Here is a 27,316-nt window from a genome sequence, read left to right as displayed (position 1 = left end):
AGTTGTCTTATAGTATAGCTTGAAGTTGGGTATTGTGATGCCTCCAGCTTTGTTCTTTTTGCTTAGGATTACTTTGGCTATTGGGCTCTTTTTTGGTTCCATATGATTTTTAGAAAAGTTTTTTCCTAATTCTGTGAAGAATGTCATTGGTAGTTTGATAGGAATAGCACTGAATCTGTAAAATGCTTTGGGCAGTATGAACATTTTAACAATATTGATTCTTCCTATCAGGAGCATGGAATGTTTTTCCATTTGTGTCATCTCTGATTTATTTGAGCAATATTTTATAATTCTTGTTGTAGAGATCTTTCACCTTCCTGGTTAACCGTATTTCTAGGTATTTTACTTTTTTTTTCTTTTGCTATAATGAATGGGATTGTGGTCTCGACTTGGCACTCAGCTTGGATGTTGTTGGGTATAGAAAACCACTGATTTTTGTATATTGATTTTTGTATCCTGAAATTTTGCTGAAGTTGCTCATCAGATCTAGGAGCTTTTGGGCAGACTGTGGGGTTTTCTAGGTATAAAAATCATATCTTCTGCAAATAGATACAGTTTGATTTCCTGTTTGGATGCCTTTTATTTCTTTCCGTTGCCTGATTGTTCTGGTCAGGACCTCCAGTACTATGTTGAATAGAAGTGATGAGAGTGGGCATCTTTGTCTCGTTCCAGTTCTCAAGGGGAATTCTTCCAGCTTTTGCCCATTCAGTATGATGCTGGCTGTGGGGTTTGTCATAGGTGGCTCTTATTATTTTGAGGTATGTTCCTTCAGTGCCTGGTTTGTTGAGGGTTTTTAACATGAACAGATGTTGAATTGTATTGAAAGCCTTTTCTGCATCTACTGAGATGATCACATGGTTTTTGTTTTTAGTTCTGTTTATGTGATGAATCACACTTACTGATTTGCGTATGTTGAACCAATCTTGCATCCTAGGGATATAGCCTACTTGATTGTGGCGAATTCACTTTTTGATGTGCTGCTGGATTCAGTTTGCTAGTATTTTGTTGAGGATTTTTGCATCAATGCTCATCAAACATATTGGCCTCAGGTTTTCTTTTTGTGTTGTTTCTCTGCCAGGTTTTGGTATCTGAATGATGCTGGCCTCATAGAATGAGTTAGGGAGAAGTTCCTCCTCCTCAATTTTTTTTTGAATAGTTTCAGTAGGAATGGTACCAACTCTTCTTTACATGTCTGGTAGAATTTGGCTGTGAATCCATCTGGTCCTGGGCTTTTTTTGGTTGATGGGCTTTTAATCACTGGTTCAATTTTGGAACTCATTCTTGGTCTGTATGGGGTTTTAATTTCTTCCTGGCTCAATCTTGGGAGGTTCTATATTTCCAGAAATTTATCCATTTCTTCTAGGTTTTCTAGTTTTTGTGCATAGAGGTGTTCATAATAGTCTCTGGGTGTTGCTTTTTTTTTTTTTTTTAAATTTCTGTGGGGTCGGTGGTAATGTTCCCTTTGTCATTTCTGATTGTGTTTATTTGGATCTTCTCTTTTAAATTAGTCTAGCTAGTAGTCTATTAATCTTATTTATTCTTTCAAGAGCCAACTTATGATTTCATGATTTCATTGATCTTTTGTACGGTTTTTCACTTCTCAATTTCATTCTATTTAGCTCGGATTTTGGTTATTTCCTGTCTTCTGCTAGCTTTGGGGTTGATTTGCTCTGGTTTTTCTAGTTCCTCTAGGTATGATGTTAGCTTGTTCTTTCTAGATCTTTCTAACTGTTTCATGTGGGTGTTTTGCACTGTAAACTTTTAACCCTGCTTTAGCTGTGTCCCAGAGATTCTGGTATTTTCTGTCTTTGTTCTCATTAGTTTCAAAGAATTTCCTGAGTTCTGCCTTAATTTCATTGTTTACTCAGAAGTCATCAGGAGCAGGTTGTTTAATTTCCATGTAATTGTATGATTTTTAGTGATCTTCTTAGTATTGGTTTCTATTGTTTTTGTGCTGTGGTCCACGGGTGTGGTTAATATAATTTTTGGTTTTTTATATTTGCTGAGAATTGTTTAATGGCTGATTGTGTGGTCAGTTTTTAGAGTATGTGCCAGGTGCAAATGAGAAGAATGTATATTCTGCTGTTTTGGGGTGGAGAGCTCTGTAGATGTCTGTTAGGTCCATTTGGTTAAGTGTCAAGTTCAGGTCACAACTATCTTTGTTAGTTTTCTGCCTCAGTGATCTGTCTAATACTGTTAATGGGGTGTTGAAGCCTCCCACTATTATTGTGTGGTTATTTAAGTCTCTTTGTAGGTCTCTAAGAACTTGTTTCATGAGTCTGGATACTCCTGTGTTGATTGCATACATACTTGGGATAGTTAAATCTTCATGTTGAATTGAACCCTTTACCTTTATGTAATGCTCTTATTTGTCTTTTTAAATCATTGTTGGCGTAAGGTCTGTTTTGTCTGACATTAGAATAGCAATCTCTGCTTTTTTTATTTTTCATTTGCTTGCCAGAGTTTTCTCCACCCCTTTACATTGAGCCTATGGATGCCGTTGCATGTGAGATGGGTCTATAAAGACAGCATACAGTTGGCTGGGCACGGTGGTTGCCGCCTGTAATCCTAGCACATTGGGAGGCCTAGGCAGGCAGATCTCGAGGTCAGGAGATCGAGACCATCCTGGCTAACATGGTGAAAATCCATCTCTACTAAAAATACAAAAAATTAGCTGGGCATGGTGGCGCCTGCCTGTAGTCCCAGCTACTCAGGAGGCTGAGACAGGAGAATTGCTTGAACCCAGGAGCTGAGATCACGCCACTGCACTCCAGCCTGGGTGACAGAGCAAGACTGTGTCTCAAAACAAAACAAAACAAAAAAACAGCATACGGTTGGGTCTTATTTATCCAACTTTCTGCTGCCTTTTAATTGGGGCATTAAGCCCGTTAATATTGATATATGTGGATTTGATCCTGTCGTTGTGTTGTTTAGCTGGTTATTTTGCAGACTTGATTGTGTAGTTGCTTTATAGTGTCAGTGGTCTATGTACTTAAGTGTGTTTTTGTGGCGGCTGCTAACAGTCTTTCATTTCCATGTTTAGTAGCACCTTAAAGACCTCTTGTAAGGCAGGTAACAAATTCCCTTAGCATTTGCTTGTCTGAAAATGATCTTATTTCTCCTTCACTTATGAAACTTAGTTTGGCTGGATATGAAATTCTTGGTCTTAGTTTCTTTAAGAATGCTGGATATAGGCCCTCAAGCCCTCAAATATAGAGTTTCTGCTGAAAGGTCCTCTGTTGGCCTGATGGAGTTCCCTTTGCAGGTGGCCTGCCCCTTCTCTCTAGCTGCCTTTAATATTTTTTGTTTCACGTTGATCTTAGAGAATCTGATGACTAGGTGTCTTGGGGATGGTTGTCTTGTATGTATCTTATAGGGGTTCTCTGCATTTCCTGAATTTGAATATTGGCCTGTCTAGTGAGGTTGGGGACGTTTTTGTGGATGATATTTTCAAATATGTTTTCCAAGTTGCTTGTTCTCTATCCCTGTCTTACAGGGATGCCAGTGAGGCATAGATTTGGTCTCTTTACATAATCCCATATTCCTCAGAGGTTTTGTTCTTTTTTATTCTTTTTTCTTTGTCTCAGTTAATTTGGAGAACCAGCCCTGTGAGATTCTTTTCTCAGCTTGGTCTATTCTGCTGTTAATAACTTGCAATTTGTATTATGAAATTCTTAGAGTGAGTTTTTCAGTGCTATCAGATCAGTTTGATTCTTTCTTAAAGTGGCCATTTTGTCTTTTAGCTCTTGTACCATTTTATTGTATTCCTTAGATTTCTTGGATTGGGTTTTGAGTTTCTCCTGAATTTCAATGATTTTCATTCCTATCTATATTCTGAATTCTACGTCTGTAATTTCAGCCTGGTTAAGAACCGTTGCTGGGGAACTAGTATAATTGTTTGGAGGTAGGAAGACACGCCAACTTTTTGAGTTGCCAGAGTTCTTGCACTGGTTCTTTCTCATCTGTATGGACTGATGTTCCTTTAATCTTTGAAGCTGCTGTCTTTTGGATGGGTTTTTTTTCTTTGATGCCCATGGGGGTTTGATTGTGGAATAAGGTGGGTTCAGTTGACTGTCTTCACTTCTGGAAGATTTCAGGGGGCCCAGGCCCAGCCCAGAACTCCTGGACTGTGTGCTCTAACTGTGGGGGGCTAGAGTTAGAGCACATAATTTTGTGTGTCCCCAGCTTTGTTCTCTGGCCCTTCGACATTAGAAATCTGTTGCACTGGAGGGGTGAAGGTGTTCCTGGTTCACTGGCCACAATACTCCAATGGGGTTGCTGGCCAAAGCAATTCACTGGGGTGATGCAGTGGGATCTGTGCTGCTCATGAATGCCAGCAGCTATGATGGCATGGTGGGGTGCTTGTGCCATTGACTGGGGCAGGGGTGCTGGTGGGAGCCCTTTGTTTTCTCAGGTGTTACCTTTGTTTTCACAGGTATTGTATACTGGCAAAATATTTTGGTGTTGTGTTTTGGGCTGTGATCTAGTAGGTAGTGTTTAAGAGTATTAGCTGGCAGTATTAGCTGGCAGGCTCTTAACGCTGCAGCACAACTCATTTGTGTTTTGGCATGGTTGGTAGTAGTGCTCTGGGGTGAAAAGGGAAAGTGATGACCCCCTACCCTAGTCGGCTCTTGGGCCTTGGAGGAGCCCCCTTTGACTGGCTCTGAGTCACATTTCTTTTGTTGGGTGTTTTGAATCACGGGGCTCTTTTAAGCAGAGGCCATGGTTGGCAGACAGGCCATATGCTTGCCAGGTCAACCCTGCAGCAAGAATTACACTCTGCCCCTCTACTGCCTTGCATACCTGGGCATCTCACCTCTCTCAGTGATCTGAAAGGGAGGGCTTCTCCCTCCTTGGGCATCACTCAGGTCTGCACGTCCTACTCAGCTAAGAGCTGTGGGACTGGATGTGGTCACCTAGTCTGCTGTCTAGATACTTCCTAGGGGAACACGGGGTTGTGCCTGCCCCCATAGTTGGGGCAGAAGGGAGACCACTGGGCTGGACACTCTAGCAGGCATGGCCTGTTTGGCTACCAGCAGCAGGGGTGAGTGGGAGTCACCTACCCTGCTGTCAGGGTGTTTCCTGGGGCAACAGGAAGCTGTGGCTGCCAGCTGATTTCAGGCAGCAGTGGGACTGTTGGGCTGAAGGCTAGCACCAAGTCTTGTATGGCAAGGCAGAGTGCAATAATCTTACTGCTCCCAGGCAGGACCGTGGCCTCTACTGGGGATATGGTACTGGTGTCATTCTGTTCCAGAGTCCAAGGCTTATAGAGATCCCCATGGACTTGAGAGTGGTCACTGCAGAAACTCTGGGGTGGCTCTCTGCCTCAGTTTAGAAGCGTGGGGTGGGGCCAGGGGAACCAGGGGAATTCTCCCAATCCTAGTCTTGCACAGGTCCCTGTGTACAGTCCTCCAGGGAACTCTCACTCACTCATCCTTTTCCATATTGAGGAGCTTTTCCTGGCTCCATGCTTGTTGTGGGAAGTCAGGGACCCCAAACAGAGGGACCGGCTGGAGCCGTGACAGAGGAACATAAATTGTGAAGATTTCATGGACATCTATCAGTTCCCCAAATTAATACTTTTATAATTTCTTATGCCTGTCTTTACTACAATCTCTGAACATAAATTGTGAAGATTTCATGGACATTTATCAGTTCCCAAATAATACTCATAATTTCTTATGCCTGTCTTTAATCTCTCAATCCTGTTATCTTTGTAAGCTGATAATGCACATCACCTCAGGACCACTGTTGTACAAATTGATTGTAAAACGTGTGTTTGAACAATATGAAATCAGTGCACGTTGAAAAAGAACAGAATAACAGTGATTTTCAGGGAACAAGGGAAGACAACCATAAGGTCTGAGTGCCTGTGGGGTCGGGCAGAATGGAGCCATATTTTTCTTCTTGCAGAGAGCCTATAAACGGATGTGCAAATAGGGAAGATATCGCTGAATTCTTTTCCTAGCAAGGAATATTAATAATTAAGACACTGGGAAAGGAATGCATTCCTGGGGGGAGGTCTATAAATGGCTGCTCTGGGAGTGTCTGTCTGATGCGGTTGAGGTAAGGACTGAAATATGCCTTGGTCTCCTGCAGTATCCCCAGGCTTATTAGGTGGGGAAGAAACCCTACCCTGGTAAATTTGAGGTCAGACCGGTTCTGTGCTCTTGAACTCTGTTTTCTGTTGTTTAAGATGTTTCTCAAGACAATACGTGCACAGCTGAACATAGACCCTTATCAGGAGTTTTTGATTTCGCCCTTTGCCTTGTGACCTTTGCTTTGCCCTTTGCCTTGTGATCTTTACTGGTCTCGGAAGCATGTGATCTTTGTTCTCCTTTTTGCCCTTTGAAGCATGTGATCTTTGTGACCTACTCCCTGTTTGTACACTCCCTCCCCTTTTAAAGTCCTTAATAAAAACCTGCTGTTTTTGCGGCTCAGGTGGGCCTCATGATCCTACCGATATGTAATGTCTCCCCCGGAGGCCCAGCTGTAAAATTCTTCTCTTTGTACTCTTTCTCATTATTTCTCAGCTGGCTGACACTTAGGTAAAATAGAAAGAACCTATGTTGAAATATTGGGGGTGGGTTCCCCCAATATGCACTGATCCCAGAGGAGCTGCTGCCCAGCTTTGCTCCTCTCTGCCCTCTGTGTCCCCTTGCTGCCTGGATGAATTCTGACATGGTTTCTTAGATGATCAGCTAGTAGGGTCAGTGTTCACCAATGCTGTTGTTTCCTATCTGTGAGAGCGGCACACATGAGCAGCTTCTAGTTCACCATCTAGTTCACCATCTTGACCCAACCCCCTGACAGTACCTTTAATTAAAGCTCAGTTTTAAATCTTTTTACCCAACTTTTACATTTAAAAATATGTAAAGCTCCAGAAAAATTGTATGAAGAGTGTAAAAACATCCATATGCCACTTGCCTAGACTCATCAATTTTAAAATTATGGCAAAATGTACATAAGAAAATTTACCATTTAACCTTTTTTTTTTTTTTTTGAGATGGAGTCTCGCTCTGTCGCCCAGACTGGAGTGCAGTGGCGCGATCTTGGGTCACTGCAAGCTCCACCTCCCAGGTGCCCGCCACCACGCCCGGCTAATTTTTTGTATTTTTAGTAGAGATGGGGTTTCACTGTGTTAGCCAGGATGATCTCGATCTCCTGACCTCATGATCCACCCACCTTGGCCTCCCAAAGTGCTGGAATTACAGGCATGAGCCACCGCTCCCGGCTCCCATTTAACCATTTTTAAATGGACAGCTCAGTGGCATTAAGTGCATTCACATTATTGGGCAACCATTGCCACCATCCATCTTCAGAACTTTTTCATCTTTCCAAACTGAAATGCTATACCTGTTAAACACTAACCCTCCATTTCTTCCATTCTTGATGATCACCATTCTATTTTCTGTCTCTGTGAAGTTGACTACTCAAGGTGCCTTGCATAAGTGGAATAATACAATGTTTGTCCTTCTGTGACAGGCTTAATACACTTAGCATAATGCCTTCGAGGCTCATCCATGTTGGGGCATGTATGAGAATGTATTCCTTTTTTAAGGCTGAGTAATATTCCATTGCATGTAGATACCACATTTTGTTTATCCATTTATCCATTAATGACATTTGGGTTGTTTACACATGTTAGCTATTGTAAATAATGCCACCATGAACATTGACCTACAACTATCTGTTCACATCCCTGCTTCCAGTTCTTTTGGTTATATACCTAGAAATGGAATTGCTGCATCATATAAAAATTAAAATTCAATCTTTAATTTTTTGAGGAGTGGCTATACTATTTTCCATATGACTGTATCATTTTACATTTCCACAAGCAATGCACAAAGTTTCCAATTTCTCCACAGCCTTGCCAACACTTGTTATTATTATTTATAATAGCTATCCTAATGGGCATGAAGGTTCACCAATTTAAAACGCTATTACATCAAAGGATTTTTAAAATTCTGCCATTCCTGCCTTCTATTATTTTGGATTAATATATCAAAATGGTTCATATGTCCTTTTGCGTACTGGCCATTTTTCCTACAATTCATTCCAGGTTTTTTTACATTATGATAAGCTTAATTTAGGTATTGGAGGATTGACTATTCCAAGATGATGTTAATTAGGTGATGTTCTGGTAAGCAATACTCAGTAGGCCTTATTGGTAACATCACTGAAACTACAAGGGTAACATTCATGGGAAGACCAATACTTTTCATTTATCCTTGTTGATAGTTGCTTCATTGAGTAGTGTACAGTTTTAACAGCAGAATTAAATTACATCTTTAAATTCTATTTCTGATTAACAATAGATTGTTTGTATCATTTTCCTGAAACAGGCTGACATATGACCAAAGTAATCTTCTGAGGCCGGGCGCGGTGGCTCAAGCCTGTAATCCCAGCACTTTGGGAGGCCGAGACGGGCGGATCACGAGGTCAGGAGATCGAGACCATCCTGGCTAACACGGTGAAACCCCGTCTCTACTAAAAAATACAAAAAACTAGCCGGGCGAGGTGGCGGGCAACTGTAGTCCCAGCTACTCGGGAGGCTGAGGCAGGAGAATGGCATAAACCCAGGAGGCGGAGCTTGCAGTGAGCTGAGATCCGGCCACTGCACTCCAGCCTGGGCCACAAAGCGAGACTCCGTCTCAAAAAAAAAAAAAAAAAAAAAAAAAATCTTCTGAAAAGTAATTTAGAATTAGTTGTATATCTTCTTTTATATATACCTAAATAAATCATTTTACAGCAAATCCTGGATGATAGACACTATGGTTTGTGATTTTGCCTTTTTAGTTACAAGATTTTGCCAGATACTCAAAAGGCAATTTCAGGATCCCTCATTAAATCCTCACATCTAGCAATATAAAAGAAGTTGAGTAAAACTGGCTGTATTCTAAAGCCTTACTTCCTTCCTTTGACGATGAGTATAATGGGTTAGATAAAGGCTCCTATGCTTTAGGATATTGGTGAATAGCCATCAAACATGCGGGTACTTGCCTAAGTCAATTTGTGCTAGGCCATTAGGTGATATAGTCATGTCTCTCAATAGAGTTTTTAACGCTTTTATTTATACTTTTTAAATTTTTGGCTTCCATGAAATGACCTTCACTGTGTTCTAGAACTATATTTCTGTTCAAGTGTGTATTTAATCACTATATTGTCCCTAAGCAAATAAAAGAGAATTTTTACCAGGATCTTGCCATAAACATAAAGATATGATCTTATAGTCTTCTTAAGACAGATTATGTAATCATTTATGTTCCATTGCCTTACCTTGATTAAAGATTTTAGCAGACAAGCACTGACATTACATGATTTCTCATAACATTGACATAATTTCTATGTAAGTTGATATCAAGGTCAGATGGTTTCATAATGACAAAAATCTTTTAAAGTTTTGTCCTCAATTGTGGGAATGTTAAAGTGTTGTTCCGTCTCTGTTTGATAAAGCTGGCATCATTACTTCTCTTCATAGGTACTGAGGACTTTAAAAGGAAGCTTACAGATGAAACAGCTTTTAATTTTATCTTAAAGGAAAAAGGATATTAATAAACAATTTAGAAATAAATGGGTCAGAGATGGGCAATATGCCACATTTAAGGAGAGTGCTCAACATTTAATCTCTCTTTTCTTTAATGTTAAACTTACAATACCCAGTTATAAGGAAGTTAGCACTAGTCAAAAATAGAAATTTTAATAATTCAGAAACTCCTTTTATTTCATTTACAGTTATACTGTTTAAGTTTCTAGAACTAACTCATTTTGTGTTTGCTGTGGTTAGATGTAGTATCTACCCCTTGGACTGCAGAACTTGGAGGTGACCAGCTGAGAACCATGACCTACACTATAGTCCTTAATAGTCCACTTACTGGAAAATGCACCACTGCCACTGAAAAGCAGGTACGTCTGCTTTGTCAGTGTCCAGAAGAGTCATGTGTGGGGGAAGAGAGAAGATGCCTATTATAGTTCACCAATTTACAAGACAGTTTCAATAAACAAATGGCAAGAAAAAAGGGACGAGAAACTGTTACAGGTTAAAAGAGACTTAAAAGGCATGTGAATCATATCAACCCACTCCTAATTCAAACAAACCACTTGTTAAAAGGTATTTATAAGATTTCAGGAATTGTTTATTTTTTATGTATAGTAATGGTATTACAGCTGTGTATTAAAGAAAATCATATTTATTTTAAAAGAGATATATGGAAGAATCCATAAAGAGATATAGTGAAGTATTTATGGATGACATTATATTGATGTCTAGGATTTCCTTTAGAAGTCGTCTAGCCAGGCAGAGGATGGTGGCAGAGGCAGGGAATATGGGACGGAGGACAAAGGAAGCAAGACTGGGCAGGAGTTAGCGTTGCTGAAGCTAGTTAATGAGCTCACGAGGGTCATTATACTTCATTTCTACTCTTTCATATATTCAATTTTGTTTTTGTTTTTGAGACGGAGTCTTCCTGTTGCCCAAGCTGGAATGCAGTGGCATAACCTCGGCTCACTGCAGCCTCTGCCCCCAGGGTTCAAGTGATTCTCCTGCCTCAGCCTCCTGAGTAGCTGGGATTATAGACACGTACCACCATGCCTGGCTAATTTTTGTATTTTTCGTAGAGACAGGGTTTCACCATGTTGGTCGGGCTGGTCTTGAACTCCTGACCTCATGATCTGCCTGCCTCAGCCTCCCAAAGAAAATATTTTTTTAAAAAGAATACCACTTTTTTCTGGTTGCAGCGTAGCACGGTTAGGTTCTCTAGTTCGCGCTTGCAGCCATGCGGTCCAATGGCCCGCTGCAGTCAGTGCAGTCTTTGGACGCAAGAAGACAGCCACAGCTGTGGTGCACTGCAAACGTGGCAATGTTCTCATCAAGGTGAACGGGCGGCCCCTGGAGATGATTGAGCCGCGCACGCTACAATACAAGCTGCTGGAGCCAGTTCTGCTTCTCGGCAAGGAGCGATTTGCTGGTGTGGACATCCGTGTCTGTGTGAAGGGTGGTGGACATGTGGCCCAGATTTATGCTATCTGTCAGTCCATCTCCAAAGCCCTGGTGGCCTATCACCAGAAATATGTGGATGAGGCTTCCAAGGAGGAGATCAAAGACATCCTCATCCAGTATGACCAGACCCTGCTGGTAGCTGATCCCCGTCGCTGTGAATCCAAAAAGTTTGGAGGCCCTGGTGCCTGTGCTCGCTACCAGAAATCCTACCGATAAGCCCATCATGACTATCAAAATTCACCTGCATAATAAATAGTTTTTGAGGGACTTTAAAGTTTTAAGAACTGTGAAAAAAAAAAAAAAAGAATACCAGGCCAGTTGTGGTGGCTCATCCCTGGAATACGAGCCCTTTGAGAGGCCCAGGTGGGAGGATCACTTGAGACCACGAGTTTGAGATCAGACTGCACAACACAGTGACACTTTGTCTTTACAAAAAATAAAATTAACCAGGCATGATGGTGTGTGCCTATAGTCCCACCTACTCGGGAGGCTGAGGCAGGAGGATCACTTGAGCCCGGGAATTTGAGATTACAGCGAGCTATGCTCTAGCCACTGCACTCCAGCCTGGGCAACAGAGCTAGACCCTGTCTCAAAAACAAAACAAAACAAACAAACAAAAAAAGGAACACTACTGAAATCTGGTTTACAGAATTGTTGCAAGAGTTAGGGGCCAAATAACTAGATGGCTGCTCTGACACCTGGGAAGAGATTGAGTTTTTGAAATTGAATACTGTACGAGGTATTTAATGCTCTTTACCTGTGACCAGAGTGGCAGTGTCTTACAGTGGAGTGTGTGTTTAGCCAATTTGTGTTGAAGTATCTGATTTGCAAGTAGTCTGAAAACATCTCTGAACATCTGAACTAGTTGTGCTCTTGTAGTTTTGTCCATTATCATTAAAAAGAACATATTTCCATACCTTTAAACAATTCTTAAAAGATTATCAAACGTAAGAAAAGTCTGGTATTTTGGTATTGGGGAGTCTTTGAAAACTTTGGAATACCTCCCCCGCCGCCCCCTTAAAGGATAGGTAGAAAAGGTATGGTTAAAATGAGAAAGGTTTGGCCAGTGACCATTTAAAATCCTGTTTAGGAAAAGCAGTGTTTTGTTTGGTTACTACCCTCCTTGACTTTTTTGATGAAGGGTGGTTTTGTTGAACTTTGATTAATTTTGAGGTGGAATCCTTACTTCATTCAATTGATTTTTGAATTGTTCACCTAACAGGAACACTTAAAACTCTGTAACTTATAGTACACATAAGAGATTATATGGTTTGTCCTCAAGGCTAAAAGAAAAAAACAATTTGATAGTGAAATAAATGACACAGGGGCAGCAAATACGATTTCTGTAAGTCCCTTTCTCTCTTTAAGAGACATGGTTTCACTGTCGCTCAGGCTGGTGTGTAGCGGTGTAATCATAGTTCACTGCAGCCTCAAACTCCTGGGCTCAAATGATCTTCCCACCTCATTCTACCAAGTAGCTGGGACTACAGGCATGTGCCACCAAGCCCAGCTAATTTTTTCCTTTTTCATTTCTTTTTTCTTTCTTTCTTTTTTTTTTATTTGGAGACAGTCTTGCTGTGTCTCGCAGGCTGGAGCACAGTGAGGCGATCTTGCTCACTGCTGCAACCTTACGTCCTGGGTTCAAGTGATTCTCCTACCTCAGCCTACCCCCGAGTAGCTGGGATTACAAGGCATGTGCCACCACACCTGGCCAATTTTTGTATTTTTAGGAGAGATGGAGTTTTGCCATGTTGGCCAGGCTGGTCTTGAACTCCTGGCCACAAGTGATCTGTGCACATTGGCTTCCCAAAGTGCTAGGATTACAGGCATGAGCCACTGCATCTGGCCTAATTTTTTATTTTTTAGGTTTTTTTTTTTTAGAGGCTGGGTGTTTTTATATTGGCCAGGCTGGTCTCGAATTCCTGACCTTAAGTGATCCTCCCACCTCGGCCACCCAAAGCACTGGGATTACAGGCATGAGCTGCCATACCCGGCCCTCTTTTTCTCAATTTATAGACAACAGAGTCAGCATGTAGGCTCTTCTAGCTTTGTCTATAGGTTTCTCATGTCTTTTTTAAGTTTTGAGAAGGAATCCTAGTATACATGTTCTAAATTGGCAAGAAGATTCATATATTAACCATATACATACAAACATTTTTTATCTTATTTTGGCAGACACTGTATAAAGAAAGTCAGGAAGCACGATTTTATTTGGTAGATTCAGAAGTACTGACACATGATGTCCCCTACCATGATTACTTCTATACGGTGAACAGATACTGTATCATCCGATCTTCAAAACAGAAGTGCAGGCTAAGGTGAGCTGCTGTAAATGAGTGTGTTAGGATAGTCTAGATTATATCCTGGTAATTTATTCATCCTGAATTCTTAGTAGTAGCTTTACACAACAGTTTTATTTCTTGCTCAAATTACATTTCCAACGGTGGTCAGCAGAGGAGTGGGGCGTCTCACCTAAGGTCCCTGCTTGGTGAAGGCTTTGACATCCGGAGCTACGTGATCCAGAATATGTGTTGTTTCAGTTGCCACAGGAAGAGAAAGCTGTAGAACTGTGTACACAATCCATTGACCGGAACCAGTCACGTGACCTTGTTTAATGGCGAAGGGGCTGGGAGTTTTGTGGGAGTGCTCAGTGAGCAGTAATTGGCTGTGCTGCAGTGGGAAATGAGAAATGTCTGTGCATTACAGAGAGCGATGGACTTGGCCTAGTCTGGTTAATGTAGTTACTTTCACCTAGTGTATGACCACTAGAGATTTTTTATACAAGGAATTTAGAAAATTTAGTATTTATTTTGAGACTTTATTGCTATTTAGATAAATAAAATTTAGGGCTAGAGAAAGGAAATAAGTAAAATGGCAAGTACTTAGAAGGAAAATTTGATGAAATTATTAGCGGCACACATTGATTTTTTTAAATAAAAGTTATCAATGAACGCATTTTGTTTTATAATATTAATGACTTTGAATCTTTTTGGCTTTCCACTGAATACAATCTTACATTTAATTGTAACACAAATATAACTAAAGTCTGCTCTTTAAATAAATATTCTTGCCTTCTCATTCTACTAGAGTTTCCACAGATGTGAAATATAGAAAACAGCCATGGGGCCTTGTCAGATCTTTAATTGAAAAGAATTCCTGGAGTTCTTTGGAGGACTATTTCAAACAGCTTGGTTTGTAAATTTTTTTATTTATGTATTTTTGTAAAGATGGGCTTTATTAACAAAATGGATTGATTCTTCATTTGGATTCATAACAGGAAACTGGTCGATGATGTTGGAACGACTCCCACTACAGTGGTTCCCACTGTTCCACTTTTTCTGCCACTTGGGGAATTTCAAAACTTTTAATTTTCATTGGTCAAACAAACACTTTTTTAAAATTTTTAATTGTTTTTTTGAGATGGAATCTTGCTTTGTCACCCAGGCTGGAGTGCAGTGGCGCAATCTTGGCTTACTGCAACCTCTGCCTCCTGAGTTCAAGCAATTCTCCTGCTTCAGCCTCCCGAGTAGCTGGAACTAACTACAGGCACGTGCCACCATGCCCGGCTAATTTTTGTATTATTAGTAGAGACGGGGTTTCACCATGTTGGTCAGGCTGGTCTCGAACTCCTGACCTCATGATCTGCCCGCCTCAGCCTCCCAAAGTGCTGGGATTAGTGAGGCACCACCGTGCCTGGCTGAACAAACACTGACATAATGCTTATTGTATCCCAGACATATATAATAAAGTTCTATGTGCTTTACAAATATTAACTCATTTCATACTCAGAACAACAAGGTACAATTATTATTTTTCATTTTATTAAAAAAGGAAATTGAAACACAGGGAGGTTAAGTGACTTTTATCAAGATCACACAGTTAAGAGCTCTCATACCCCTTTGCCTCTGTAAGGAGCCAAGGAGGCTGACTGCATAACCTGCTCGTAGATACACACCTGTGCTGTCTAACCTCTGGGGAGTCCTCAGGGTCACCTTCCTTATCAGATGCAGCCTTCCTGGGCTTATACAGGCCCACTTGGCAATGGTAGTACATACATCTGTGGATTTGGTGGAGGTGGGTACTAGAGACTGACTGGAGAAAACGATACAGTGGTTCTCTTTGGATATTTCTTAACATATACATGGGAGAAATATATATATATATATATATATTTACACACACACACATATGAGCATAATTTAAGTTTAGTTGAAGAAAAGCTGGTGGTCAGTCAACTCAAGGTAATTTAAGGCATATCATCTAGTTGGCTGATAATTTTCCTTGCCTTTCTTCCTTGTCTATTTCACTATTAAATTCTTCATCAGGAGCAGAGAAAAATGAAACTCAAAAATTAGTTTGGCCCCTGAATAAGTTTCTAATAAAAAATTATGGCAGAGGAAAAGGTTGAAACTGATAAAAATGAGGTTTTTAGGTTGTTTACAGATTTTCTTTGCTAGTGCTTCCTTTCTTGCAAACCCTTGTTGAAAATTAGAACTAGTATATGCTCCTCCTTCCTGTAAGGTTGAGAAGTGCCATAATCTGTCTCTGAAATCTTTCTAATGATCCAGTGTAAGTGGGTGGCCTGTTGTTTCCATAACTGAAATCATTACATTAATATGTATTAATAACATAGCACATGGCAAATTTGCTCTGATGATCCCGTCACTTATTAATACACATTCTTCCTGGAATAATGAAACCTCATTATGGGGTCATTGTACTCTCTAAAGCTTTTCATTAAGTGTAAAATTTAAATCTAGGCCATAAGAACCTAAGGAATTCGTTAAAGAAAATTATCAAAAATCACCAGCAAAAACCAGTATCTTAAAGTTGAGGAGCTTTCCCCACTATCTAAAGATTGTTTTTTTTTTTTTTTCTTAGAATCAGATTTGTTAATTGAAGAATCTATATTAAATCAGGCCATTGAAGACCCTGGAAAACTTACTGGCCTACGAAGGAGAAGGCGAGCATTCAACCGAACAGCAGAAACAGTTCCTAAACTTTCTTCTCAGCATTCCTCCGGACATGTGGGCTTAGGTGCCAAAGGGGATATTACAGGTAGTTGTCACCTGGTAAACAGAGATGGAAGATTTATACTTTAGTTGTAGGAAGCAGAATGTGCCTCTTGTTTGTAAGATATGTCAGGAGGTCTCTGTTTCTTCCCTCCTTTTTTGATAATGTTTATCAAACTCTGATTTCCTTAAAGATAACTAATATGTAAGTACAAAGGAGCAGTTGCAAAATGGCAAGCCTATAACCAATATATTTTATTTGGCCCACGTGTCATTTTAAAAATTGGACATTAAATTTTTTTAAAAATTTTATCTATTTTTTCCAGATAGGGTCTCGTTTTGTTGTCCATGCTGTAAGTGGCACAATCATGGCTCAGTGTAACCTCGAGCTCCTGGACTCAAGTGAACCTCCTGCCTCAGCTTCCTGAGTAGCTGAGATTACAGGTGTGCAAACCACCATACCTGGCTAAAATTGGACCTTTTTATATAAAAACTCAGATCTGACAGCCCAGCACTGAAATCCCTTCATGGCAGCAGTTGGTTGGAGCATAGTAGTAGCTGCCCTGTTAGATTATGTGCGCCCCAGCTTGCCACAGCCCCCACCACAATCACCACTCTGCCCAGTTCTGAACCACTTTGCTCATTTATTTGCTGCCTAGCATTTATAGATATTCAATTTCCATGTTTGAGTGTACTGCTCTCTTAATCCTTATATACCGTCAGGGCCAGCCCAGCAAAACTGCAAAGATAAAATTGGACTTTTATTATCTTCATTCTCAATTTTGAACACATCTTACTTTTTGTAACTGTTATTCTCTTCCTCTTGGAGGTATAAAACTGTCATAACTTCTCATCCTCTTACATTATCAGATCTTCCTTTGAGGCTTGTAGCTTAGTGTGACTATGTTTATCCACTATTTAATATTAATGGCTGTTTAATTTTGGAATTTAAAAGTTTGGGTAACAATGAATAGGTGATAATGTTTTATTTTGTTTTGTTTTTTAACGAGGGAAGCATTTAATGTAAGCCCAGTTCAAATATTAGTTGGAGAGATATTTGCTTATTGATTATTAGCTACTTAGTTATCAAGCATGTCGTATTGAATTGCTTATTTAATTTTAGAGTAATTTGCAATATAGGCCAAATTTAAGGAGTGCTGTAAGCTTTCTCTTTGTAGATTTGTTTCATATTACTCAGGATGTCAGAAATTTAAAAAGGGGTGCAGGGAATTTACCCTAAATCACTTTATCTTTACAAATAACTTTTAAAATTTCTTTTTTGGTTCTTTTCAAATGAGTATGAAATTTCTGTCAGTTGAGGGCCGGGTGTGGTGTCTCACGCCTGTAATCCCAGCACTTTGAAAGGCTGAGGTGGGCGGATCACTTGAGGTCGGGAGTTCAAGACCAGCCTGACCAACATGGAGAAACCCCATCTCTAATAAAAATACAAAAATTAGCTGGGCACAGTGGCGCGCACCTGTAATCCCAGCTACTCAGGAGGCTGAGGCAGGAAAATCGATTGAACCCGGGAGGCAGAGGTTGCAGTGAGCTGAGATCGTGCCATTGCACTCCAACCTGGGCAACCAGAGTGAAACTCCGTCTCAAAAATAAATAAATAAATAAATTGGATCAGTTGTAATCACAGTTCTCATTCTAAAGCAGCCTTTTTCTTGTGATCTACAGGAAAGAAAAAGGACATGGAAAACTATAACGTCACTCTTATTGTGGTGATGAGTATTTTGTAAGTATTTGTTGTGAATGCTTATTTTGCTTGTGTCAGCATTTATCTTTAACTAGTTTCCAAAAGAATTTGAATGTATTTGTATATTATTGTGTAGAAATGACCACTATTTGACTATTGCTGGCCTATAAAAATAGCAATTTTATAGATTTCAGATTTTCAGCTTTATATATGATTTTAAGAAGAATTGTTAAATTTGAGGAAATACAAAGTGCTCATTCAACAAATGTTTTTATTTTTTAGCTAATCTGATTAATTTACACCATCATAGGTTTTTATGGGGAGTTCCCTAAATTTAAAGGGAATATTGAAATATACATGCTGGGGAAGTCCCAATAATACTATTTTCCTCTATTTGGTTGGACAAATGGTTCTTAGATAACTCTGCTGGGCCTAAGAATCACTTGGGGTGCTTGCTAAAATGCAGATTTCTTGACCCCTGTCTCAGAGATTGATTCAGTAGTTCTTGAGTAGGCATCAGGAATCAGTATTTTAAAACATACACCCCAGGTTATTTGAGCATTACCTGTTAAAAAATACTGGGACAATGTCTGAATCCCAGGGTATTCTATAGGAATCCACTCAGCCAGTCATATTTAGAATACTAATATCTACGTGGCTCTATATGAATCTTGAGGCATTCTGTTAGATTTAATTGAATTGGTTCTGACTTAGTGATATATTGAAGGTGATAATTTTTTGGATTGGAGCTTCAATATTAGCTGGGTTTTTTTTTCTAATTATAGATTTCAGAACATAGAAGATGTTTGTTGTTCCTTTGGGCTTTATGGAAGATTTTTATGTTCTGCTTAAATCAGTTTTTTATGACAGTTCTGAATAGCAAATATTATCAGTGTTCTTCTGCATTACTTTACAGAAAATGTTTACTCAAAAGTTGGAATATTAATCTGTATACTATTTAAATGCCATAATAATTTCAAAGATTGGATTTTCTTGCTACTATCTTAAGTTTTTTAAAATAAATCTTCTTGATGAGTAAAAGTGAATAAGGTCAAGTTAATATTTTAATAGAAAAAGTAGAGAGATATGATGCCACCTATATATTTGCATATATATATATATAAGGTATGTAACCATTCACTTGAAAGGCTGCTGTGAAAACCAATACAGTAAGTTCATTTAGCATGTAACATTTTATATATGACAGCATTAATGTATATTTGGGACTTGATACTTCCTTTGTCCAAGATGAACTAGAATAATTTTTGCTGAATGGTAATTTTTTTTTTTTTTTTTTTTGCTGATTTCCACTGGGAATAAGAGATACATCATGCTCTACCTGGGATCAGCTACATATTGATCTTCATTTCCTTTTCTGAAAGGCAGCATTATGGGTGTGTAATTGCCTAAGCCAAAGGCACCCAAAAATAGATCCTAAAAGCTTATCTAGTGGATTTCAAAGCTGGTGGTCTCACGTCAACACTGACTAGGATTCCTAGCAGATGGGAGAGAGGTCACAGATACCCCAAACCTGTGAGTTAGGATTATTCGAGGACTTGTACTGTCACTCTAATTACCTTCCATCTTTTCCCTCAACCTCCACTTAATACTTAAAAGTAATTATTTCATGTAATAGGGATAATTGATTTAAATAATAACAATAACTAGAAAACAGTGTAGACGATATACATTTTTGAAGCTTTTGCATGTATATTCTGCATTAGCAATGCTTTAGGTCTGGAAAAGTGTGGATTAACAGATATGATTTGCTCTGCCTAGTGTGGTGTTGTTAGTTTTGTTGAATGTGACACTGTTTCTGAAGCTGTCAAAGATAGAACATGCTGCTCAGTCCTTTTACCGTCTCCGCCTCCAAGAAGAGAAATCTTTAAAGTAAGTCTTTTCCCCCTTTCCCCCCTGACCTGTATTCACCATATTATTTCAGTAATTCTTTAGTTGCAGAAAACTTAATTTCAGTTTGAGATTGTGGTCTGCTCACTATCCTGTAGCCACAAACGGCCTGTTTTTTGTTTGTTTAATTTTGTGTTTTGTTTGCAAATTTATGGGGCTCTGATGATTTCTGGAAATGATAAAAAGATCAGAAGCTATTCTCCACATTTTGAAGATGGTATTTTTCTTTCAGTTTAGCCTCTCATATGGTGTCAAGAGCAGAAAATATTCAGAAGAATAAAGATCAGGCCCATCGTTTAAAGGGAGTGCTCCGAGACTCCATAGTGATGCTTGAACAGGTAGGCAACTTGATACATCACGGTACTTAGTAACTTCGTCCCAGTATGAATCAATTGCTCTTCTGTGTATGAGAGAATATTTACCCTACTGTTGTTTGAAAAAATCCCTCTGCTAGAGCCAAATACCCCTGCCAGTCTCTATTAGGCAAGGGTATTATGTTTATTGTGTAGTCACTTTTGTTTGTTTATTTATTTATTTACAAAATGGGAGTATACAATATACACTGTTGTATATCCTCTTTTTTCAATTAGTAATATATTCTGAAGATGTTTCCATATCAGCGTGTATATATCTACTTCATTTTTATTGATCCTTCTAAATAAAATTCGATCCGTAATATTAAGCTGTTTTTATAGGAATGGTAGCTATTATATACACTGTCCATTATTTTACTTTTATCTATTAACCACATATCTTGGAGATACTTCCATCTCAGTATATAAAGCACTCCCCCTAACAGTTGCATGAGATTCAACTGTATAAATGTGCCATAATTATCTTACTAGTATTTTTACTACTATTGCCAATTTTTTTTTTACTAATATTTACAGACATTTAATCCCCCAATTTTCTGTTTATAAATCTCTCAGAATCTTTATTCACGTACATACTCCATTGATGAAGCCTTCTGATGGCTCCAGTCAGGTCCAGTAGCCTTCTATGCCTGGTGCACAGCTATCATCCTGGGGTTCCTATTGTCTATGTGTGTCTTCTGCTTCCTGTATCCTGTGTTTTCCTTTCTTAGTTACCTTCCTCCTTTTAATGGAGCACATCCAACAGTAGCTTCCTGAGAAAGATAATTTGGAGGTAAATATTTTAAGAGTTCAGCTAACTGAAAATTTTTCATTCTGCTTTTTCTCTTGCTTATAAATGGTTTGGCTAGAACTTTGAAGGCACTGCTCTATTATCTTTTGGTTCCAGTATTGCTATTGAGAATTCTGAGGCTATTAATACTCTTGATTCTTTAATCTGGAAACTTATGCCTATAATTCTGGAAGTTTTCCTGAGTCATATAGTTGATTATTTCCTCCCCTCATTTTCTCTCTCCTGACCTTCTACAACTGTTATTCGGATGTCAGCCTTCCGTTGGATGGATTGTGTAATATTCTTACCTTTTTTTTCCATCTCTTAGTCTTTTTGTTCTACTTCTGGGATATTTTATCTTCAAATTCTTCTATTGAGTTTTTCAGTTTTTGCTAACAAATTTTCAATTTCAAAGAGCTATTAATTTTCTGAATGATTTCTTTTCTTTGTGGCGTTGCAATTTTTTTTTTTTTTTTTTTTTGGAGACAGAATCTCGCTCTGTCGCCCAGTCTGGAGTGCAGTGGCACAGTCTCAGCTCACCACAACCTCTGCCTCCCAGGTTCAAGCGATTCTCCTGCATCAGCCTCCTGAGTAGCTGGGATTACAGGCACATGCCACCAGGCTTGGCTAATTTTTGTATTTTTAGTAGAGACGGGGTTTTGCCATGTTGGCCAGGCTGGTCTTGAGCTCCTGACTGCAGGTGATCCACCCACTTTGGCTTCCCAAAGTGTTGGGATTAAAGGCATGAGCCACCGTGCCTGGCCATTTTTTCTTTTTTTCTTTTTTTTTTTAAGACAGAGTCTTACTGTGTCACCCAGCTGGAGTGCAGTGGCATGAACACGGCTCACTGCAGCCTTGACCTCCTGGGCTCAAGGAAACCTCCCACCTCACCCTCCCGTAGCTGGAACTTCAGGTATGAGCCACCATGCCCAGCTGATTTTTGCAGTTTTTATAGAGACAAGGTTTTGCCATGTTGTCCAGGCTGGTCTCAAACTCCTGGGCTCAACAGACCTGCCTGCCTTGGCCTCCCAAAGGGTTGGGATTGCGGGCATGAGCCACTGCTCCCTGCTGCATTTTTTTTTTTTTTAAATGGCTACAATATCTTTATCTCTCTGAAAATATTACTGATAGTTAAAGTTTTTAAATCTTCTTCTGGCCTACTCATTTTCCATCAAGATCTTCCCCCCATTTTAATTTCTATCTTTAAGGTTAGAGAATTTCTTTAGTGTTTGGTAGCCCTTAGTTATCTTCTTGTGTGGATCTGAAGCTCTTAACATATGGATTGGGCTGGTGTACCCCAAACTTCTCTGTAGATCTGACTGGGCTCTTGGCTGAGAAATCCTGGTATCGGCCTCTTTGGGTCAGTTTCCACAGAGAAGACTCCTCTAGTCTCCCACCTGGTGGATTTAGGGCTGGCTGCAGCATTTTGGGAGCTGAGCAGAAGAAGAGGGATAGGGGAAGGAAAGGCCGAAAGGATGGTCCCAGGATTCAGTATATACATTTTCATGTATTACCCTTGTTTCTGGTATGTACTGCTATCCTTAACAATGCCTTGGTGTCCCTCAAGCCAGGCAGCCAGAGACCCTCTGTTTTATCCTGCACAGAAAGTAAAATTCCAGACTTCTGCCTAGGTAGTAGGAAAGGTCAGATGCGAAAAGTTTCAAGCAATCCTTCTTTATTCTCACTTCCAGAGATTCCTGGTCGTTAACACCTGAGCCTTTTGAGGATTATTTGGGGTTAATTTTGTTGGTTCTCAGCATTCCCTACTTTTACTTTTTCGATTCAGCATTTCCAGGCCTGCCAAGTCATCCGTCTGCTTTCCAGTTTCCAAAGTTGCATTACTGTTGTCTCCTTTTCCGTTCTCCTTGCCCTTACAGCTTTATGTCTTTTTAAAAATCTCTTTATTAGTGGGGTTTGAGGGAGCAAAGTTGGATGTGTGTATTTATTCCACTCATTCACTCTTCAGCTCACTCCTGCCTGGTGTTCTTCTCCCGTGGTTTCCCCAACTAATATTGCTTGAGCGAAGGTCCCCAGTGACATCTGGCTTGTAAAAAGAATGTACCCTTTTTCAGTCTTCATCCTACAGTGTCAGCATTTGACAGAGTTAAACACTTCTTTCTTGAAATGTATGTAATCTTGCTTTCTTTAAAACCATTAAAAACATCTTTTTGTGATATAATTCACATACAATAAAAGTTTTTATTCACAAGGATGTGCAACCATCATCACTAATTCCAGAGCATTTTCATAACCCCACAGGAAAATCTGTACACATTAGTAGTTACTTCCCATCCCTCACTCCCCTTGACCCCTGGCACCCACTAATCTAATTTCCATTACTATGGGTGTGCCTATTCTGGACATGTTATCTAAATGGAATAATACAATATGTGGTCTTTTGAGATTGGCTTCTTTCACTTAGAAAAATGTAAAACTAATTTTTGCTAGTTAAAAACATCTCCTTGGCCAGGCACAGTGGCTCACACCTGTAATCCTAGCACTTTGGGAGGCCGAGGTGGGCGGACTGCCTGAGCTCAGGAGTTCGAGACCAGCCTGGGCAACTTGGTGAAACCCCGTCTCCACTAAAATACAAAAAATTAGCCGGGGGTGGTGGCGGGCACCTGTAGTCCCAGCCACTCGGGAGGCTGAGGCAGGAGAATTACTTGAACCCAGGAGGCGGAGGTTGCAGTGAGCTGAGATCACACCACTGCACTCCAGCCTGGGTGACAGAGCAAGACTCCGTTTCCAAAAAATAAAAAAAATAAACAATAAAAACATCTCCTCTGCCTGACTTCTTCCTGGCCCAAATGCTCCAGGGCTCTGTGTTAGGTTCTCTTCCCTTCTCTATTACTCTCCCTTTAGGTGATCTTATTCACACCCTAACTTTAACCACATGTTCCAGTGACTCCTGTCTTAGTCCATTTGTGCTGCTGTAACAAAATCCTGGAGACTGGGTAATTTATAAAGAACAGAAATTTATTGCTCACAGTTCTGGAGGCTGAGGAGTCCAAGATTAAGGTTCTGGCATGTTTGGTGGCCAACTGGCAGAAGGGACTGAAGGACAAAAAAGGGGACTGTTTAGTTCCCTGAAGCTCTTTTATAAGAGCACTAATCCACTCATAAGAGCCCTCATGAGCTAATTACCTTCCAGAGGCCGCGTCTCTTCATGCTGTTGCATTGGGGATTCAGTTTGAACATGAATTTTGAAGAGGACACAAATGTTCAGATAGCAGCAACTCCCAAGTACATCTCTCTCGCCTCGACTTGAGCTCTAGACTCATACAGTCACTTGCTTACTTGGCATCTTCACCTGTATAACTAACAGGATTCTCAAACTGATTATGTCCAAAATGTCAATTTTCCTCTAATCCAAAACCTAATTCTTTAGTGGGTCTCATTTCAGAAAATGATGCTGCTATCCACCAATTGCTCAAGTCAAAAACTTAATAAAATATCGAAGTATGTATTTATGGATGTGATTATTTGTTTTATTAATAGTTCTGGATCCCTGACTAGTCTGTAAGCTCCATGAAGGACAGGACAGACTCTATTTGGTTCTCCATTGTATATCCAGTGCTTAGAACACTGCCCAACATGTAATAGGCAAGCAACAAATACTTGTTGAATGAATGAATACAGAAAAAAAAGAGTAAGACATAATGCCTGCTCTTGAGTTGCATCCAATTTTCTTAGAGAAATGAGCTGTCCAGGTGTATTGTTAACAACCAAAATTACAAAATTCAGTGTCAAAGTGTTAAATAGTAAGGATAATGCTTTGGGAGTTTAGAGGCAGAATGACTGGGGAAAACTACATGAAGAGTGTGAATATGAGTAAGTTTTAGATAGGTGAAGAACATGAGGGTAAGAGCATGCAAAGGCACTGAAGCGAAACTTGAGTTGTTTAGGGGGTAGTTGAGGAGACCACTGCAACTTCAGAAACCGTTTAGGAAAACAAGTCTGTCACTACGCTTAATTTGATTAATGGACCTATTGGGAGGTAGACTATGTAGTAGCGGGAAGAAGTACAATACTCCAGCAAATGGGAAGAACTCTGTAGCAATCATACTGATACCCCAAAGAATCAGGTATTTTGTATTTAACGTTTTATTTGTGCATTGGTATAAACAAAACTACATTAAGTGTCACTGTAAATTTTGGGCATAAAAAATAGAAATTTTCAAATCTGATTAGAAAACTTAATCTGATTTTAAAAATTAATTTTGTTTACAGCTGAAGAGCTCACTCATTATGCTTCAGAAAACATTTGACCTACTAAATAAGAATAAGACTGGCATGGCTGTTGAAAGCTAGTGATCTGAAGGACTAAAACCGCGGAGATAATTGGAACTAAAAGAAAATACCTGGAAGAAAACTAGAAGAAGGAAGGATTTTGGCATAGAACATTTCTATGTTTTTTCATTATTGAGATTTCTAATATGAACATTTCTTTCAGTAACATTTATTTGATAATTAGTTTCTGCTGGCCTTAAGAATCCATCTTTCACTTCTTATAGATATTTTTAAGCTGTGAGTTTCTTCAGTGAACCATGAAGTATATTGGAGAACTGAATTTCTCTGATAAAAAAAGAAAGTGACACACCCTGAACGGAGTGGTATGGTCTCATTTCTACAGTGAAGTCTGATGCTTTGTTAGCACAGAATCAGTACAGGTCCAATAGGCTGCTTTCATAACTGAGAGAAGACCAAGAGGATAAAGAGGACAATATAGGAAACCTCTATGTCATTACTGATTTTAAAGGTCCTGTTTTCAGACATACAACATTTCCAGGTTGGTGTACTATAAATATTATAATGTCTTCATTTATTTAGCATGCAAATTTAATAGTCAAACTTTTTGAATCTGCATGTTGATGATGATTATCAGAAAGGATCTTCTGCCATGTTGTATCTTTATGAAAGAAATAGTTGTTTTTTCTTAAGGTAACTATCAGAGGTGGGATTATCTTGCCTCCTCATGTAGGATACCAAGAGTCAAAAGGAAGAACCGTCCTCTGAGTTTTAAAAACCAGAAGGTTATGTTAAAATCTGGGCATTCAGTGACAGATCGAATGCCTACTTGAACAAAGATTGGCTTCAGCTTAGCAGTCTTTCATGGTGGAAGCGACCCATCTGGTTGAAAATAATTTGTGTACCTTCAGTGACCATGTATGGCTTCCTTCTTTATGTATGTGTGTGACTTGTTTTGCTTGGTAAGTTATAAGTCAGACATAAACTTTAGCTCTTTAATAAAACCTTCTGGGGCACGTATGTCCCAGTACAAGTGTAGTGACTCTGAAGTTTTAACTCAGATACAAGCTTTGGCTCTTTCATAAAAAGTTTTTATGCATATGTGTCTCCATACAAGTGGCTCATTAAAATAAGAACTTTGTAAACTGACTTAAAATCAGATATTTTTTCAAGAGTTAGGGAAAGTTGAAGTGTTTTACTGTTTTGTCTCGAGCCCTTTCTCTGGGGGAAAAATACATATATATCTATATACATATATATGTATATAATGTATCTACATTCTGTTTGAACAACTATTGCCTTTAATTAAATGTTTCATTTTCCCCCAGAGTCCCCAAAGCCACATGGCGTTATTATAGTCATTTTTGAGATACCTGTAGAGAATGAAAGTATTGACTCCGTTAGAGGGAAAATGGGTTTCTCTGGGTGAATTCCAACTAAGCATACCTAGGGCTATCAGTGGGCCTACCTGGGTTTTTGTTTTGGTAAGGATTTATGTAGTGTCTGGCTGTGAGCAAGATGAAGATTTCTCTGTTAAAGTCACAAAAATGATCGACAAACAATATTTTTGTGATGTTTCTTTAAAAGTTGTATTTTATAACATACCTCAAGGAAGATTACCAAAGTAAGTTGCTTTATTAAATTAAGACTAAATTCGTATGGATGCAGAATTCAGTTAATAAAATTTGAGCCTGTTATGTAAATTGAATATCAATAAAATAAAAAATTTCTGAATTGTAGTTTTCTTTTTCTACTTAAAAACAAAACTACAAAGCCTGCGGTAGCGAAACGTGGACATGGGCCTACACTCTTTAAAGAAATTTTGTGCAATAATAAAACCCAAAAAGGACTCTCATCTCAGGGCAGTTTCATCTCAAATACGCAGACGACTGGAACAAAAGTACTAGCGAGGCCTGCTGGTCCAATGTAAAGGCTGCTAGCCAGAAATCATGAAAACGAACAGGTTGCTAAATGAACAGATCCGGCGGCAGTGATGGGCCTTTAAGAGAAGGTCAGCGAAACTGGGGGAGGTACTTGGATAACATTTTGCGGTGGAGAGCTCCCCCACCGCCTGTTGCCGGCGTCTGAATGAAGGCTGGCCGCTCCACGGTCTCACGTAGTTCGGAAATCCTCCGGGTTCCCGGGTTTCCCGTATTTCCGTCTCCGCACCTCGCCTGCACTCCCGGGCTCCGGAGGCTGTCCCACCGACTCGCCGCCCGCAGGCACCGGCGGGGCCCGGCTGCAGCCTCTGGGGCGGGGCGGGGCAGGCCGGGGTTGCGGGACCCGCCTCCTGCCCCTGCCTCC

The 27,316-nt window shown here is 39.7% G+C and overlaps 1 protein-coding gene and 1 pseudogene across 5 annotated transcripts in view; both read left to right on the top strand.

Annotated features, from left to right (window-relative positions):
- The window catches only part of GRAMD1C (GRAM domain containing 1C), a 105,779-nt gene extending 79,028 nt beyond the window's left edge, over positions 1–26,751 (top strand). For all 5 annotated transcript variants that reach the window (XM_028844605.2, XM_077993914.1, XM_028844606.2 and 2 more), the window contains 8 exons: positions 9,788–9,906; positions 13,175–13,317; positions 14,087–14,190; positions 15,881–16,057; positions 17,695–17,752; positions 19,493–19,603; positions 19,854–19,959; positions 24,995–26,751. In XM_028844605.2, the coding sequence (XP_028700438.2) occupies positions 9,788–9,906; positions 13,175–13,317; positions 14,087–14,190; positions 15,881–16,057; positions 17,695–17,752; positions 19,493–19,603; positions 19,854–19,959; positions 24,995–25,075 (899 nt within the window). In that variant the 3' untranslated portion in view covers positions 25,076–26,751. The remainder of the gene's footprint in view (positions 1–9,787; positions 9,907–13,174; positions 13,318–14,086; positions 14,191–15,880; positions 16,058–17,694; positions 17,753–19,492; positions 19,604–19,853; positions 19,960–24,994) is intronic.
- On the top strand, positions 10,645–11,355 carry LOC106996780 (small ribosomal subunit protein uS9 pseudogene; annotated as a pseudogene).
- Positions 26,752–27,316: the final 565 nt, after the last annotated feature.

This window comes from Macaca mulatta, chromosome 2, assembly GCF_049350105.2.
Source record: "Macaca mulatta isolate MMU2019108-1 chromosome 2, T2T-MMU8v2.0, whole genome shotgun sequence".
Lineage (NCBI taxonomy): Eukaryota > Metazoa > Chordata > Mammalia > Primates > Cercopithecidae > Macaca > Macaca mulatta.
The sequence above is the reverse complement of the archived record's forward strand: the minus strand, read 5'-3'. Positions and strand labels throughout refer to the sequence as shown.